Source organism: Biomphalaria glabrata, chromosome 15 (genome assembly GCF_947242115.1).
Source record: "Biomphalaria glabrata chromosome 15, xgBioGlab47.1, whole genome shotgun sequence".
Lineage (NCBI taxonomy): Eukaryota > Metazoa > Mollusca > Gastropoda > Planorbidae > Biomphalaria > Biomphalaria glabrata.
The window spans coordinates 8,294,078-8,312,186 of record NC_074725.1 but is presented as its reverse complement, the minus strand read 5'-3'; the positions used below and the strand labels follow the sequence as shown (position 1 = coordinate 8,312,186).

Below are 18,109 nucleotides of genomic sequence, written 5' to 3'. Positions count from 1 at the left end.
ATATGTCCACAAAAGAGATTGGATCATAGCACAATGAGCATGCTATTAAATGAAAGATGCATTATACAAAAGTAATTTAAAAAAAAATATATAGCTTAAAATCTTATAGGTTTAGTCAGCAAATAGTATTTTCTGTACTTATTGTTATTGTTAAAAATGCTAATATAAATCTCAGTCCACCATTATATTTTGTAAAATATTCTAATCAATGATAACAGACAAATGAAACACCTTCCCCCAACAACACACTTTTTGGCCCTTGTACTTCCAATGGATTAGACAATAAGATTTTTTTTAAACCTTTTTTTTTTTTTTATTTAGGCACAAACAGTTTGTATAAGTTGTATGGATTGCAGAGTACTTCCTTCAAAGTTTGTTAACACAGAAGTAGGACAAATCTACTTTCTACGCAATGCTGGGAACATAGTGCCTCACTTTGATGACTTCAAAGAAGGGAGAATCAGCTCAGAGGGAGCAGGCTTGGAGCTTGGCTGTGTTACAAATCAAGTGAAAAATGTGGTTGTGCTGGGACACTCTGATTGCAGGGTTTTTTATTTATTTATTTTTTTACCTAAAGGTTAAACAAAATTTATTTTGATTCATTAAATAAAAATCTGGTTAGATTAACCCATTGCAGACACTGATCTTATCTTTACAAAACTGTCAAACATCTCCTTTTAGAAAGTCCTAACTTATTCCACCTCAATCAGACTCTATGTCCTCTGTAGGAACAACTAGGTACAAGATCACACTATTTCCCCATGTCGCAGACTGCGTACTGGGTACTTCTTCTTCTTCTAGCCAGCTTTATGCTGCTGAGCTGTAAGCTCTTGTGCAGACTGTGCCAAGGAAAAATAGTGTACTGTTCTAGCCTACACTTAATGCCAACCGAGTACAACTCAGCAGTTAAAAGCTGGCTAGAACAAAAAGTGATTTTTAAAAACATAAAAGTACATTTATTTAATTTAAAATAAAGAAATTAAAGAATGTATTGTTTTTAAAACAATAGTTCAGTATGATATGAAAGGCTGTAAAAATTAAATTACTGCTCTATGTTGACTTTGACTTTACATAGATTTTAAAGTTACTATACTATTTTCTTTTTTTTTTTTGCACTGATAGATTATATGAATTTTACGTTTAATAAACTGAATGAATGCTTTGGCTTTGTTGCTTTCAGGCAGCTCAAGCACTTTTTGAAATACGTCATAGCTGTAACCATGAACAATATATACACACGTCCCCAATGAAAACATGGGTGGCCCTTCATGGAGCTAAGACTATTGAACAGTTTTGCAATATTTACAATGATAAGGATATTCCTGAAGATACATATTTTATGAAGCAGCCAATGAATTTTACAGTGAATCTCAATGGGAAAGACATTCAGACTATATTAGACCCATGTAATAAGTTTAATATTAAAGACAAATTCTCTATGGTGAGTGGAACACGTCTGTGGTTTTCAAACTGTGAGGGGTCCACAAAAAAAGATGAAAATTGTATACAATTAAAATAACTTCTTCAGTAAAAACCAGTTTAAACATTCAGATAAATTTTAATAATAATAATCAATTCGCCACACTCTACTGTTCAATATGTCAATTAAGCACTTTTATATGACAACTTAAGCAAAAAGATTTGAAGACATTCTTCACTTGGATATTCCCAATTGGGTGTTGAGTCCTTTTGCATGTTGACAAACTCAGATCCAAATCTCAGATGAGTCCAAACTAATACAGGAGCAGCTTACTGAAATATACACAAACAAGGAACTTAACCAGTGTTTGATCAAGGAGACCAGAAATTCTGGTTACTAAAAGAGATTCCAATTTAATATCCTTCATTATGGGTCATTGTACTGAAGGTGTTGACTGCTTTCCCATTTGGTACAATGTGGATTCAGTGTCGTAATGAACCATATCACAAAAAAAGAAAAATAAACTGACTACAAATTTATGCTTGTTGAGATTTGCGGTTGGTACTGACAAAAACTGAGACAAAATAAATACACTTGTAAAATCTAATCAACCTCATCAAAATTATTTATCTTTTAAAATAAATACTCCTCCTTTATTTTACATTAGTAATATATATACTAAGCATTATGTGCCTTTTCACTTAGGGGTACGTGGGCAAGTTTTGGCTATATAAAACAGGTCCAGGATAAAGTTTGAGAACCACTGGAATAAGTTAATGGCCTAACAGAACCTCTGGTATAAAACTTTCTGGCAAAGTTTTTTTTGGTCCATGTACTTCCAATGGAAAAACTGCCCTTGAATTCTAAAAGCACTAAGGATAAGGCATTTCTGGTTAATTAGATCTGAATCTTTTTTTTTCCCTATTCAGTGGAACAGCTGGCATTATATATTTAATATGTTTTATTTTGTCATTATAGCTTTTATATAGCGCTACTTTCATGCTTATAGCATGCTCAGAGCGCTATGATTTATCTCATTTGTGGACCAGTGGGAGGGGGTATCTTGGAGAAGGTTTTCCGTGCTGCCTGTAGGCGCTAAGTAAACACAACTCTGCTCGAGTCTGATGTCAAACCTCTTGCCCCCTTCATAGGTAGCCAAGACAACCTAGTTCAAGTGTACTTAGCCTCTCGACCAAGCTTCCCTAGATCTAGAGAGGCACATTATACAAACTGTATTATAAATACCCTGCCCTCCAAAAAAAAAAAAAAAAATTAGGGACTTATTAAAGGTAACATGTAGTGTTGTAAATTAAACAGAAATTACAGCTTTCACATGTTTTCAAACATGAGGCCCACTTTACCCATAGATAGCCATGCCCTTACTGTGGTATAAATTGTTTTCAATTATTTAAAATGAATTTATTGAAGTTATGTTTTTTTTCTTTTGGCTGCCAGTTACACTGCCTACAACAAGCTAGTCATGTGCAGACCTATCCTATGCTCAAGCCATTTTTAGATGCTGGTGATTTTCAAATACATGCTCTTTGGTATGATGTCTACACTGGGGATGTATATATGTTCAGCACATCCCAGAACAAATTTATAGAGGTCAATGAAAAAAACATTGATATAATGAATACAGACATTGCTCCTCTACGGATCTAGAACAAGATATTTATCCTCTGACATGATTAGACGACATTGCTTTCCTACAAAAAGGATTAGACAACATTTATACTCCTCTATGGAATAATTAGAAAACATTGCTCCTCTCTGCATTGATTATAAGACGTTGCCTCTTTTAATGTTGTTTTGAAGACATGCATATTAGTTGAAAGAGTCTATAATCAGCAAGGGAACTGAAAATCAAGTTTTTTAATGACATTTTTAACCTAATGTATTTATTGTGTTCATTTTTTTTACTTTTTAATTTTGCCACTGATGTAAATTTTTAATCACAGTTTTTATAGACAGCAAAAAAATTTAACTAACAAATTGTATTCGTTTTTTTTTTTTTAAATTAAATAAAAACATCATCTAATATACTTTTTAAGATTCTATCTATAATAGGCCAACTGATATATTCAAAATATTCTGGTAAAATGTTAAAGTGTGATATCTTTGTGGTTGGATTTATTAAGGTTAACTATAATATAATAGACTTTCAAGATGTATCCTTTTCTTAACTGATTAGAAACTTCGTAGATCTATATTTTAGTTTGTTATTTGTCTTTGGGGGATGTAGGATATTAAATATTAGGCCTACGTATAGACCTTTTTTATTAGTAAATTTAGAATAACCCTTCAGGATAGAAGACTCAAAAGTCAAGTAACAATTATACATAAAACATTAAACCATCATTTTCAAATACAAGAGCAAAACCTAAAAAAAATACTCTAACGAATAATTTTAAGATACATGCACATTTCTTGTTCCATATATATATATATGATAGAAAATTTTTTACAGATACTATTTAATACTGAGATCTTATATATTACAGAAAAAAAAAGTCCTACCTCAAAGGAACATTCATAGGCCCACTCTGTTTCTAATTTATAAAAATGATTTACCAATAGTTGAATAGGAACAAAAGTTAGATTATTTGCAGATGATTGGATAATATATTTATTAATATATATACATCTAGAACAATAAAAAAAAACCCACAAGATACTGAAATTTTACAAGAAGAATTACAGAAATGGGCATCAAATGTGCTATTAAAGCATATGGTATGGGTTGCCTGAATCAGCTAGGAAAACTAATGACTTAATAGGCAGAAAGTCATTGATTAACATGCATGACTAGACTGGTCATATTCTTTTCTGAAGTAACGTCTGTATTTCATAAGATAAAGGTAAAAAAAAAATGTATGTGGTATAAATTAATTGACGGTTAATATCATAAGCTATATATGTAGATCTATGTAGCATATTCATATAGTCTTAGATTGTGTTACTTTGGCCAAGGGTAAACGAGAGCTTCGTATGTGGCAACGTATATCAGGTACCCGTTAGAGTTGGGTGAGCTCATGAGCGTCCTCAAAATCTTTGTCTTCTCCGGGATTCAAACTCAAGACCCCCCGCCCCTTTTTTTTGTTTTGTTCGGAAGCTAATGAATTCAATGATGGCACACTATAATCTACATTTGGCATTTGCCATTTTTGCTGTCTTAAAATTTTCTGTCGACAAACTGGCAAGTTTTAATCTAGTTCTGCAAGCTAGATCTAGATGATTTATGATATATTCTAGAATTAGATCTATTTAGTTTAGATCTCTTAAAGCGTTGTTACTGCTTTAAAAATAAGCATTTCTAGATTAAATCTATCAGAAAACAATAGAAGAATGAATATGTGTTGGAATCGAGAGGATGTTACCGATCATGTGATATTTACCTATTTATAATTATCAGGAATTTGACCTTTCCTGGGAGGGGAGAGAAAAACTAGGTCAGATTTTTTTTATGTACACGCCTTACACGGGTAAAGTGTAAACAAATAAATCACTTGACTTATCTAGATCTAGATTCCAGATTTAAAAAAAATATAAAGATCTAGATTAAATGGAATATTTTTTTAAACTTAATAAATTGGTTAATAGATCTACATCTATTTAGGATGTAGAATCGTAGAATGTATACTCAGATTAATTTTTAACAACTCTAGAAGTATATCAGATAGAACATAGATCTAGATTCTACACGGCACGAGATGATCGGCGATACCAAATAAATTAAAATTAAACTTTTATTAAACTGACCAAAGTTCAGTGCAAAAACAACAAAATACGATTTCTCGGTGAAAAAAACAACATAAGATAATTGTCAAACTGCAAACTACAACATCCAGATTTTTAGATATAATCGATGTCAATATTCATGTTTTAATCCACTAAATTGTAAAATAACAGGTCTTGAAAGCAGAAGTAAGAAAGTCTAATAAGTCTAGTCTAGAAATCTAGATCTATTTTTAAGTAATAACAAATTAACAAATAATAATAATTTATTCTAGATCTAATATCTAGATTCTATATCTAGAATAAGAGATCTAGGTTTCTAGACTGTCGATAGACTTGCCAGAGAATGAATAAAATTCTTAAAGGCGTTATTCGATACAATAAAAACATCACCGAAAAGGCAAAGTTAGTTGCTGACATAGACAAAGTTACTCGTCAAATGGTACAGGTAAGCCTTAAAAATCAAGAATTTAAATTGTCAAAGACAAAAGCTATTTCTTTTTTTTTCTAAATATTTTTTTTTTATTATTATTTTTAATTTTAGAGACAAAATTTATAATTAATACTATACATACTGTTTTTATCAAACCTTTATTGAATCTTGTATAGCCTATATTTAATTATTTTAATATTAAATTGTTAAAACGTTTGAAGATCAAGAGCAATATGTAGCCTACCATATAGATGCTCATGAAGTGGCAAGCAGCTGTGGACCGGTTCATAGACTCATAGAGGGCTGATTTCAACACCCAGCATGCTCAACTGAGCAATGGAGCTAGGGCTTCAAATTCATCTGGGTTTTAATATAAATCATTACAAATATTGATGGACTTTTAAGATTAGCTCTCTCTCTCTCTTATTCATCCTAAATGACATACATTTAAGTCAGTATGTGTATATTTCCTTGTGGATATTGGAATCAGTGGCATAGCAACCAAATATTATGTCACCAAGAGCCTCCTTTAAGGAACAAATTTGTTGGCTTTAAGATTTTAAATGATTTTAATGTTTTAAAATCTTACATTATTTTACTTAATCATTGTATATCTATTGTTACTCAAATTATTTTTCTGGTATATTTATCGAAAAAGCAAAATACCAAATTGTTGTTTACAAATCTTATTATAGTTTGAAATCTATTAAAGGAAGGTAACTCTTAAACTGGAGCCATAGTGGCTGAGTGGTAAATACTTGGTTCCTGAAGCATGATTCCTGGGTTTCAATCCTGATAGCTGGAATTTTTTATTTTGGAATCTTTGGGTGCCTCTGAGTCCACCCAACTGTAATGGGTACCTAATGTTAGTTGGGGAAAAGTGAAGGCTATTGGTCATTGCAGGCCACATGACACCCTTGTTAATCATGGGCCAGAGAAACAGTTGAGCTTTACATCCTCTGCCACATAGATCGCAAGGTCTGAAAGGGGGATAAAAACAAACAAAAACAAAAAAAAACTCTTAAAATGTCTTTTTTTTTTTAATTGTATTCTATTGTTAGATTTTTAAATAATAATTATTCATAAAAATAGTAATAATAATAATGACACATTTGTAAACAATGTGCAACTGCTTTTTTTGTATGAATTCTTATTGCTCATCTATGAATTGATTAGATGTTGCCTCTTTTACTTGTTTTAAAGGCCTACATGAGTCTATAATCAGCAAGGAAGCTAGCTAAGTCTTATTTTGTTCAATGACATATTGTACCTATAAAAGGGAAATACATTTACCAGTCATTAATATGTATTTATCTACATTTAAGTGTCCTTCAATATTTTATTATCCAATGAACCAAATGTCAGTGAGCCATTGGTCATGTGAACCATTTTTGGTAAGCCAAGTGGCATTGAACTAGGGGAATGACTTATGTTCTGTTTTTGTGTCAGCACTTTCTCTTGGAGATTAGCATTGTGTTGTAATTTCTCAACTTGACTATCTGGTCACATGTTCTGCCTACTTTTATTTAAATTTTTTCTTTTATGTAAAAGATGGAGAAATAGATTTATTTGCTTTACTGGAATCATTTTTTTTTTAAAATTAACACGTACAGATTGAAGTCATTTTTAAGTCTCTAAATCATTCATTAAGACATCTTTCTAAGCTGCTAATTGAAAGATTTCATTTTAAGACAGAATCCTCCTTTCCTTTAAGAATTTAAGTTTGTATATATGTTTTAGATGGATATATGGCTAGTGCATGTACCTTCCCTGAACCTGAACTATGTCAGGTACACATGAGTTTGGATTTAATCATCCATCCATCCCAGTGGAGCTACAGCCCATAGAGAGCTATGGCCTGCTTCAGCAGAACCTTCATATAAGAGTTTGGTCGATTTAATAATGTCCTAAAATGTTAAGTAAAATTACTGGTCTTGTATGGAATTCAAATCAAGGGTTCAGCTTCCTGGCTTTCAACTATAACACTAAGGTTGACTGCTTGGTTGTGTGATAATACACTTCAGAGTTTCATGATAATTTCTAGTTTGAACCTCACCCGCTGTTACTCCATGCCATCTTGCAGAAGGCTTGGGCTAGAATGGAATAATTTTCATTTCTGAACCAATGACGGAAATGTATAAAACAAAATAGCAACACAAGAAAAACATGTTAAAAAAATACTTTAAAAAAAAACAAATCTTATATTAAGTATTATTGTATTGGTTTGGATCAGTTATGTAATTATAGGCATGATTGACTTAGAAAATTAGTAAAGTTTCCCTTTCAGAGTTTGTGATCTATGGTGCAGATGATCTGTTTTTGACCTAGACATAATAAATCTGTGCGATTAGAAATATTTTTACCAAATTGTTTTAGTTTAGCTTTAAACTTTCTTAATGTGCTATGATCCTATCACTTGTATTTATTTGCACTACATTTTGTTAAGTTCTAATTATCTGAATTGTAATCTCTTGTTGCTTTGTATCAGCCCAAGTCTGTGTTTGTCAGCTGTATGGACTGCAGAGTGCTTCCTTCAAAGTTTCTGAGCTCAAAAATTGGAGAAATTTACTTTCTACGTAATGCTGGCAACATGGTCCCCCACTTTGATGCCTACAAGTCTGGTAAAATCAGCTCTGAGGGAGGCGGTCTCGAACTTGGCTGCATCACAAACAAAATTAGAAATGTGGTTGTCTGTGGACACTCTGATTGCAAGGTGATTTTTTTTTTTTTGCTTTGTCATTTATTTAGATTGAATTATACTTGCAATTATTTGATTTAGATTTATTACTAAGAAACATATATGAGTTAGACTTTGACTTGCAGTGCTTTAATTTAGAATATAAATTCTTTTACATTCCAAGGTAATGAGTGCAGTCCCTTGTGTAATAAACGTATGTTAGTAAGCTCCTTAGGCTACAGTAATAATGATGCTAAGGAAATGTAACACTTGACTCCAGAAAGTACATGAATAAAAAAGTAGCTGAAGTAATTAATAATAGAACAAGGTCAAGTGAAATGGGTTCAATATTGTGATTGATGTAAAAATGTAATACTCTTTTAGCAGAGGTGTCCATCAGGTTACTTTTTTCATATTTTTTTTTTTCCTTCTCAAATTATATACCTTAACCCAATGTCACAAATAGTCTTCTTACTAGCTACCAATTGAAGGAGATAAAAGACAAAAGGGTTTATAGCTATTAAGGATTTTTACTTCTCATACTCATTACAAGCTCATGTATGTACCTCAAGGATCATATACTCGTTAGAAAGTGGCTTAATGCAGGGTTGTGCACTTGCAACTTCTTTGTTTGCTATCTTCTTTGGCGCAGTTCTGAGTCCATTGAGACAGAGATTCCTTTAAATTAAATTATAGCTTATATATAGCCCTACTTTCATTCTTATAGCATGCTCAGAGCGCTATGGTCCAATCTCATTTGTGGATCGATGTAAGGGGGGGGGGGGGTATCTGGGAGAAAAGTTTTTTCACGCTGCCTTTAGGTGCTCAGTAAACACAACTCTGCTCGAGTCGGGTGTCGAACCTCGAGTCCCCTTCATAGGTAGCCAAGCCAAGTTCAAGTGTACTTATCCTCTCGACCACGCATTCCTTGAAGGCATCTACATCACGTTCCGCTCAGACAGCATGTATTCTGTGCCTACTGTCCCATACTAAAACAAAAGATGGTCATCACATGAACATGAGCTCCAGCTCCCAGTCAACGAATTTGCATACGCTGCTGTCTCTTTTGGTTTAATGATAAATCTTGGAAAAACAGAAGTCATGTTTCAGAATGTCACCTTATAAAATCTACTCAGCCCCAAAGATCAGTGAATGCTTACCCACTCAGTGTGGTAGACCACTTAACATATCTTGGAAGCACAGTATCCAATGACCTATCACATTCAGGAGAAGTTAATAACCGAATTTCTAAGGCAGATAGTGCTTTTGGACATCTCCAAGTGAGAGTGGGGCGGAATAAATCACTCTGCCTGTCTACAAAAATATAAAAAAAAATCTGTCTACCAAGCAGTGGTTTTCAGCACAATTTTGTATGACCTGAGTGCTCTATAGAAGAAATCTAAGGCTCCTTGAACACTTCTATCAAAGGTATCTCCACTCCATAATGGCCATATGCTTGGAGGACTACATTAAAAATAACCATGTTCTGGCTGGTGTGGACAGTATAGAAGCACTACTTACCATTCCACAGATGCACTGGGTTGGACACTTACTCTGGAGATGACCTTGTGCCAAAGGAAACCTTTTTTGGTGAGCTTAAAGAAGGACGGCATAACAGAGTTGCCTTCTAAGTGCTATAAAGATAAACTCAAGTGCCATATTGCCCTCACCGGCATAGAGGAAAGTAACTGGCAGCGAATGGTCTCTGAAAGAGACAGTTGGAGAGCTCTCACAAAAGCTAGGGAACATTTAAGGCCCAAAGAAAATCTCTTGTAGAAGTCAGGTGCAGAAGACATTGACAAAACTTAAATAAACCTCTAGGTGACAGTGGCTTTGTCTCCATTAGAAGTGAAAAAAAATGCAGAGCACAACTGGTTTGCATGGCCATGTGAAACACTGCACTTATCCTGAAATTTATTATTATACAATTGAGAGAGAATTGTAATTTACAAGATGTAAGAAACTTGCTTGCTCTTCTTTCTCTCCAAATTAAATCCTGGCCTAAAATGTATTGGTTAGACTAGAGCTGTAACTATTTCTGTGTATTACAAAAGAAAGGAGTGAGTGGTAAAGTGCTTGGTTTCAGAACCGTAGGTCCCGGGTTCAAATCCTGGTAATACTGTGATTTTATTTCAGGATCTTTGGGCGCCTCTAAGTCTAACCAGCTCTAATGGGTATCTGACATTACTTGGGGAAAAGTAAAGGCAGTTGGTCATTGTGCTGGTCACATGGGCCACACAAACATATGACCTTTGCATCATCTGCCCTATAGATCGCAAGGTCTGAAAGGGGAACTTTACTTTTGTACAAAAGAAAAACCCATAAAATATATTATCTTTAAAATGTGTTCCCTATTTAAAAAATTGTTACATCCTAGGCATATTCTTTTATTGTGAGAGGGAAGCAACCTTCAAACTACTTTGGCCATGACTGCAGACTGCAGGCCACACTTATAATTATGACTTTAAGGATAGGAACACACATTTGATCCAATATTTCTGGCCTAAAAGGCATTGTTAGGTGCTTTACCTTGTGAAAATAAAAACACAGCTTTGTAGGTGACAAAAACTTTAAATGGTGTGCAGTTGTCTCTTATTTCCAATGATGATATGAATTCTTGTCTGCTGAATTGAATTCCCAGGCTGCCCAAGCACTTTTTGAAATTCGTCACAACTGTGATCATCAGCACTTCCTGCTGGACTCACCGCTGAGAACTTGGGTGGCATTACATGGATCAAGAACAGTTGAAAAGTTTTCAAAGATCTACTCTGAAGAGAACCAGCTGAACGACTCGTATCATTTAAAGGAGCCTTTGCATTTTACAGTGAATCTAACTGGACAAGATGTAGATGCCATCATAGACCCTGATAACCAATTCAACATTCAAGATAAATTTTCCCAGGTGAATATGTACTCATGTTTAACATATTTGTTATATTAACTATTTGTATTTTTTAAAATTATGTTAGAGAAAAAAAATAAAAGTGTATGACTATGTAGGTTTTAACTATTGAATCTTATAAATTACAGATCTTATCTCATCATCTCTTAGCAAAAAATCTGAAAATTGAAACATTTCAAAAAAAAAATGTAGTTAGACTGCAATCATTACTTGTTACATAGACAGCCAACATTCTCTGAGCCCATTGACTACAGAGCATTGTTATCAGAATAACACATCTTTTGTCATTGCTTTAAGTTGTCAATGTAAAGTAAGACATTTGTAATCCTGTCATCAAGACATTTGTAATCCTGTCATCCATTGCAAAAAAAAAACAAAAACAAATAAAAGCATACTTGGTAGCAAAGCCCACCTTAGCGTACAGAAATGTGAAACTGAAATGTAAACTAGAATAGATCTATTTCTATGCCTACTTTTTTTTTTTTTAACTAATGTGTCCCTTACTTCACCATTATGATTCTCAATGGTGTTGAAACATCTCTTTATTTTCAGTCTGGTCTTGCTATAAAACAAAGATTTATTCATAAAAAATATTCTTTTCATTCTTGTACAGCTTCACTGCCTTGAACAAGCTAGCCATGTGAAAACCTACCCCATGCTCCACTCATATTTGTCTTCAGGTGAGCTTCACATACATGCCCTCTGGTTTGATGTCTACACTGGGAATGTTTACATGTTTAGCGTATCACAAAAAAAGTTTATTTTAGTGGATGACAACAGCTTTGACATTCTTATGCAAGATGTAGGAGAATCCCCTCCATCATTTTAGCTAGTAAAAACAGATGCTTTGTTCTGTTTGGATTTTAGACGAAACGGTTGATCTGATATTTTTTTTTAAAGCATACAACTTTTTTTTTTTTTTTAAGTTTTAATCATCAGTAATAATCAGTATTTTATATTAGTTTTTTTTTTTTATAACGTAAACAAAATATATTTTATCTCCTAAAACTTTTAACAATTGTAATTCCTACATTCATGTACCGGTAACTGAAAGTCCCATTGCTGTTGTCTTTAAAATTCTGAACTATTTTACTGCATTGATAAAATATGTTGACATTTCTATTAGCACAAAAGGTTCTTATCTTTAGCATTTAAATTTGTTTATGAAAATAATATGTTTTTAACTCTTTCTCTCCTAATTGATGATGCCAACGTTGATTTGACTCCCATTAAACTGTTTTTTTGATTTATAAACTTAAATTTGTTTTGTGTAAAAAAAAAGCATACATTCTCATATTTGAATACCAAAAATAAAATAAAAAAGTTATTGAAGTTGGTTGAATCAACAGGATAGTGAAATACAAATGAGCAAAACAAATGATACTATCGGAACGAGAAAAATAATTACGGAGAGAGAGTTAAATTTCTTTATTTGTAAAATGCATGTTTTGAAAGAAATTAATTAAATTTTTTTAAATTTTAGCTAGTGAGTTTTCAGACACACAATTTTTTTTCTTACTAATGCATTTTTTTTAAAGTTCCTGTAAACAGAAGATGGAAAGGTAAATTTTTATGAACTATTGTTTCAAAGTGTTTTTATTATCAGGTTTCTAAGAAATACGAATGTTTATGGTTATATAGAATTAATTTAAAATGTTGAGAATTTAAACAGAATGCATTATCTAAGGTTATAGAAAAGTTTTTGAATAAATAAAGTTATACTGGTGGTTTTGAAATCATGTAAAATTTTATAACACATTGTTTGATTTTGTTAATATAGTAAGTTTATTATAATATTTGATTTCTACACATTTTGTACATTATTTCTTAGTGATTGTAGATGATGGCACAGAGTAGAAACAGAATGGAACCATGTTTGGAATATTGTTAAATGCCATAAATAAAATTCATAATTTATGATCATAAATGTTGTGCAGTGAATTCCAGGCCTACCATAAACATGTGCCCCCCCCCCCCCCCCCAAAGTAGTTAAAAGTTTGTAGTTAAATTATACCTCATCTTTTAATGGGTTTCTGGTGGGATTTCTCTGCCCATCAAAAGTTAATGGTCTCTACATGACATATGTATCAACATATTTAGTCTATAACAGTGACTAATACTTTCACTATTACTGGCTTAAAGTAAATGGTAAGACTTCATCAAAATAATCAGTACAATCCTATTTTTTTTCATATGTATAAGAATGTCTAAGTGCAGTAATTTGCTCTGGGATTTCAACTTATTTTGCTGGGGTCAAGGAAGATTTTTATTTTTTTCAACAAATTGAAATATGACCAATGCTGAAAAAAAAAAAAATTTATTTTGTAACTATTTGTTTACTTTGAATTTGAATAAAACAAGATAAAAAAATGATTTATAATTTAAAGTAAGAAGGAATGCTTAGGTCAGGATATTGTATTATTTAATGGGTCGTCTCTATTAAGTTAACTAGTTTAAATATAAATCATGCATTGAACTTTGATTTGAATCAGTTAAAATAGCTATCATAGTAAGTAGTACAAATAATTTATCCAGATGATAAAGATAAATTAGATCGAACCATGCAAACCTGTGTGGAAATGTTATTATAAACTAATCCAGTCTTTGAAAGCTTATTTTATTCAGCCCTTGAGAATAATGCTATACAAGAAGTGTATTTATTTACTTTAAGGTTTTCCTTACACTCTTTTTTCTTTTAGTAATATTAAAACTAGTACTAGTATGGTTCAGATGTAGAGCAGAGTTGGTAGGCTTTGATTTTTTTTTGTCTATCAACACAATTTTCCTGACTACATTAGTCTTATAGAATTTTCTTTTTCATTTTTTATTAAATATGCATTTTAAACATTGACAATATATTTAATATTACAATGAAAAGGTGAAAATGATAGATATCATAAGATATGTTTGTTTCAATTCAGTAGGAGTTTTGAATATTACCATTTTGTTATTTGTGCTAATATGGGATCTAAACATTGTTTGACTTGAACTAGTTGGAAATCTAAAAAAAAAAATGGTATCAGTATTTTGTAAAAGTAAGATTAAGAAATCTTAGAAATTTAAAATTCAAACAAGTGTGTACATTTTTCAAAAACTTAAATACATTTCAACTTGCAAAATAGTCAATTTTTATCATTTTGATTTTGGAGGAAACACTCTTGAAATAGATATAGAATACATTTATTTTTAAAATAGGCTGTAGTATATTTATTTTATTTTAATTTTGACACTATTTTTAATGCAGTTTTTTTTTTCTAATGGTTGTCTTTTTAAATCTGCAATGGGCATCAATGTTTTTTAAACTAAATTTTTATTTTTGTGAAATATCAGGTACATTGAGATTCAATTCTGAGCCACATTCTCAGAAAAAAACAACCATGTATATATTTTTGTATACATTCGTGAACTAAAGGGTTTAAAACTTATACTTTCTGTTACTAATGGTAAAGAATACATTGTGATTATATTGCTCAATGATGATATTAATTAAAAACTGTATATCTGTTTTGTCCATGATTATTTTTCATTTTTATCCAATATGTAAATTTTTTTAAAAATAATGTAACCATTAATTTCAAAGCTGAATTTTGGATTCATTCCTAATTGTATACAGACTTAGTTGAGATGAGTTTCTATTTCTTTACCTAATACTTTTTCTTGTTTGGAGCAAGCTGAAGTGATTTCCCTTGCATATAAAGTTTTGTGTGTGTATAAATGTTCTATTGCTAGTTAGCTAAATGATGGAGTTTTAATGGTCTAGTTCAACTGATTATTTATATATACATAATGTATTTTAGACCTGAGGCAGCCTAATATCTATTTTTTGTTATTTTGTTATAATTTTTTATTTATTTTCAAAATGACCTCATTTTTTGTGTGCTTTCAAATTTGAATTGCTTCCCTTGCTCCTCCTTTAAAGAATTAACCTTTAATTAATATGATGTTTCCTTGTGGTAGTGATTTGACTTATGAAATATTTATTTTTATATGTATCATCCAAATCTTACCTTTCATGTCTAGAAATTTAACCATTTGTTTTAGCCTAGCTAATAGCACAATTGTTAGTCTAACAAACATATGTACATTTAAAGAAAAACAAAAGAAGACATTTAATATTGTTATTGAATGGATATATTCTTGTAAAGTTGTCTCATTTTATTCACATCCAATATCTCTTGAATGTCAGTATTCTTAGTGCATTTATTTTACCTCTTTCAAAGAAACATTTGTAACATCTTTTGTGATAATATACTTTTCAGTTTTGCCATTTCCATTTAGCATACATATTGCATAAGTTTACAGACTTTATCGTTTATTTTGCATGTATTCATTTCTTTCTGATCTCCATTGAGATGTCCATTATAAAAATCACATTTTTTTTCGTCTGATGTTCTGTTCAGTCCCAATACTTTTCATTGTTTCACCTAAACATTACTAGATCTATATATTACTAGATATTACATATGTAGGACACTGTTGATAAAATGGTAAAGTAAAGCTGCTGATCCATAGGTCCAGTGTTTGAATCCCTGTAGAGACTAAGATATAGCTATGTTCTTTATTCTTTAATTTATGAACTCTGTAGGGGAAAAGCTATTTATCAGTTCAGACACTTAACTGGCATATACTGTGAGTTCTTATTATCTATTGCATATAATCTTCTTAGTTTTATCTATAGATACAATCTGCTTAGCATTAACTTTACATCTATCATCATTTTTCCTTTGCTTTCCTCATGGAACATAGGGCCTCAGTAAAAACACGCCACTCTCTATGGTCTCTTGCTAGTTTTTCTAATGGCACCCAGCTTTCTCCTGTCCTCTCAGCTTCATCTAGTATACTGCGTTTCCACATTCTTTTTGGTCTTCCTCTGTGTCTGTTGCCCTGGGGTTTCCACTCTAAGGCCTATCTAGCTCTGTTGTTGGTATCTTTACTAAGGGTGTGACTAATCTATCTCCACTTTCTCTCTAAGATCTACACCTCCATATTTCTCTGTCCACCCATCTCCCACAGTTTGGTGTTTTTATTTTGTCATACCAGTGTATTAAGACATCTGTTGATGAAGGTCAGTACTTTTTTTGTTGTTGCTTTAGTTGTTCTTCATGTTTCAGTACTGAGTTGGACTGCCTTGACATTAGAGAAAGATTATTTTAGTCTTGTTAGAGATTTAGTGAGATTTCCAGGTTGGTTTTAGGTGCGTAAATGTCTGATGCGCTAGATTTATATGACCTGTTCCACCTGATACTGACTACACATCCAAGGTATATAAAACTAATCTACTTGGTCTATGGTCTGAGAATTCAGTTCTGTCTCCATTTTGTTTGTTGTTTACATTAAGTACTTTTGTGTTTTGGTGGGTTTTTTCAAAGCCTTCTCTTTTTCGTACTTCACTTAAAGCTGTCTTTTTCTTGCATATCCTGTAGTCTGTGTTCTAATAAGGCTATGTCATCTGATCTTCCAGATCTTCCAGCTTTTGTGTGAAAGTCTATTGGATTCCTTTCCCTGAATTAGATTAAGCTTCTTTTGTGACCCAATCCAATACTAGAAGGAACAGGTATGGTGAAAGAAGACATCCCTGTTTGACTCTGGAAATTCCTCTGACAGTTTGCCACTATGGGCTACTTGAGAGTTGAAACCATTATTAAAGTTTTTTTATTATTACTTTATTTGGGATCCTGAAATTCTCATTAGTGTCCAGATAGATTCTCTGTAGATACTATCAAAGATTTTTTTCAAAGTCAACAAATGTTGCATAAAGAGCAGATTGCCATTCGACACATTGTTCTACAATCATTCTGAGCGTTGCTATTTCCCTTTTTCTCCTTTTTTCTGAATCCAGCCTGTTCTTCCCTTAGGTGTTCATCACATGCTCCCTTTAATCTGTTTAGTAGGATTCTGCTAAAAATCTTGCTTGATATTGACAAAGTGATGCCACACCAATTCTCACATTGTGATAGATCACTCTTTGGTAGTTTTATTAGCAAGCCCTTTTGGCACTCACCGGAAGATGTATCTATTAACCAAATTTGTTCAATAATTTGTGCAGTTGGTCAACTATTTCACTTCCCCCCTCCTTTTAGGACTTCAGATGGTATGTTGTCAATACCAGGTGCTTAAGTCTTCATTAGTCTAACCTTTACATCTAATACTTGCATATAATGTTAAGGCTTTATCTATAGATACAATCTGCTTAGCATTAACTTTTTATCTATACTTACAGATAATCTTCTTAGCTTTGTTGATAGATAAATCTGCTTAGTAATAACTTTACATAGAAATAAAAAATTCAATGTTTTTTTTGTCTCAAGTATAAATATACATGCTCTGCCACTGACTAGTACTTGTATATTTCTGAATAAACTCTTTGAACTCTTGTTCACATTTGCCATCACATGAAACCGGTTATTTTCTAAATTTGTTCTCTTTTGTAATGTTTTTGTTACTAGCAATTTCTATTTTGTTCTGTTGTTTATATCAAATGTTGTTTCAGACATAATCAATAGAAATAATTGAGAATGTTATGTTGTTTATAGTGGATGTTGTTTTAAAATTTCTGTAATCATCCTTTTTAAAAAGTTGTTTTTTTTTTTTCTATTCCATTTTCAATTTTGATTTGGATCAAATTGATAGTTATGTATGTTGGTTTAAAAAAACATTGTTTTAAAATGATCAAAATTTAAATATTGCTTATTCTCTGAATAGTGATGTTGATCCTAGAAGTTAGCCTTGTTTAACTTGGCCAGTACATCGAATGAAGTAATGAGATATAAATCACTTCTTTGAGAGAAACACAAATCTTGATGGTCTTATTTATTTCTTGTTCAGATTTTGGTATTCTAAAAATTAGGTGCATAAGTTCGTAATATCAGTTGTTAAAAAAAAAATTAGTCTCAGTAGTCTTGGTCTCTACAACAGATAAATTGAAATTCTTTTTTTTTT

The 18,109-nt window shown here is 31.9% G+C and overlaps 3 protein-coding genes across 15 annotated transcripts in view; 2 read left to right on the top strand and 1 right to left on the bottom strand.

Moving 5' to 3' along the window:
• The window catches only part of LOC106057206 (beta carbonic anhydrase 1-like), a 5,386-nt gene extending 1,971 nt beyond the window's left edge, over positions 1-3,415 (top strand). For all 7 annotated transcript variants that reach the window (XM_056012076.1, XM_013214315.2, XM_056012075.1 and 4 more), the window contains exons 3-5: positions 322-546; positions 1,181-1,441; positions 2,876-3,415. In XM_056012076.1, the coding sequence (XP_055868051.1) occupies positions 322-546; positions 1,181-1,441; positions 2,876-3,085 (696 nt within the window). In that variant the 3' untranslated portion in view covers positions 3,086-3,415. The remainder of the gene's footprint in view (positions 1-321; positions 547-1,180; positions 1,442-2,875) is intronic.
• Positions 1-5,863, bottom strand: part of LOC106057209 (uncharacterized) — a 26,477-nt gene extending 20,614 nt beyond the window's left edge. Inside the window, exons 1-2 of one of the 7 annotated variants that reach the window (XM_056012083.1) lie at positions 5,836-5,853; positions 1,659-1,752 (exon numbers count right to left, since the gene is read on the bottom strand). The gene's annotated coding sequence lies outside the window, so the exon portion shown is untranslated. The other 6 variants (XM_056012084.1, XM_056012081.1, XM_056012082.1 and 3 more) reach the window with 6 other exon arrangements.
• Positions 4,768-18,109, top strand: LOC106057207 (beta carbonic anhydrase 1-like). The gene is made up of 5 exons (XM_013214318.2): positions 4,768-4,905; positions 5,460-5,606; positions 8,080-8,304; positions 10,910-11,170; positions 11,784-18,109. Exons 2-5 carry the CDS (start codon positions 5,505-5,507, stop codon positions 11,997-11,999), a joined length of 804 nt encoding a protein of 267 aa, XP_013069772.2. The 5' UTR covers positions 4,768-4,905; positions 5,460-5,504; the 3' UTR covers positions 12,000-18,109.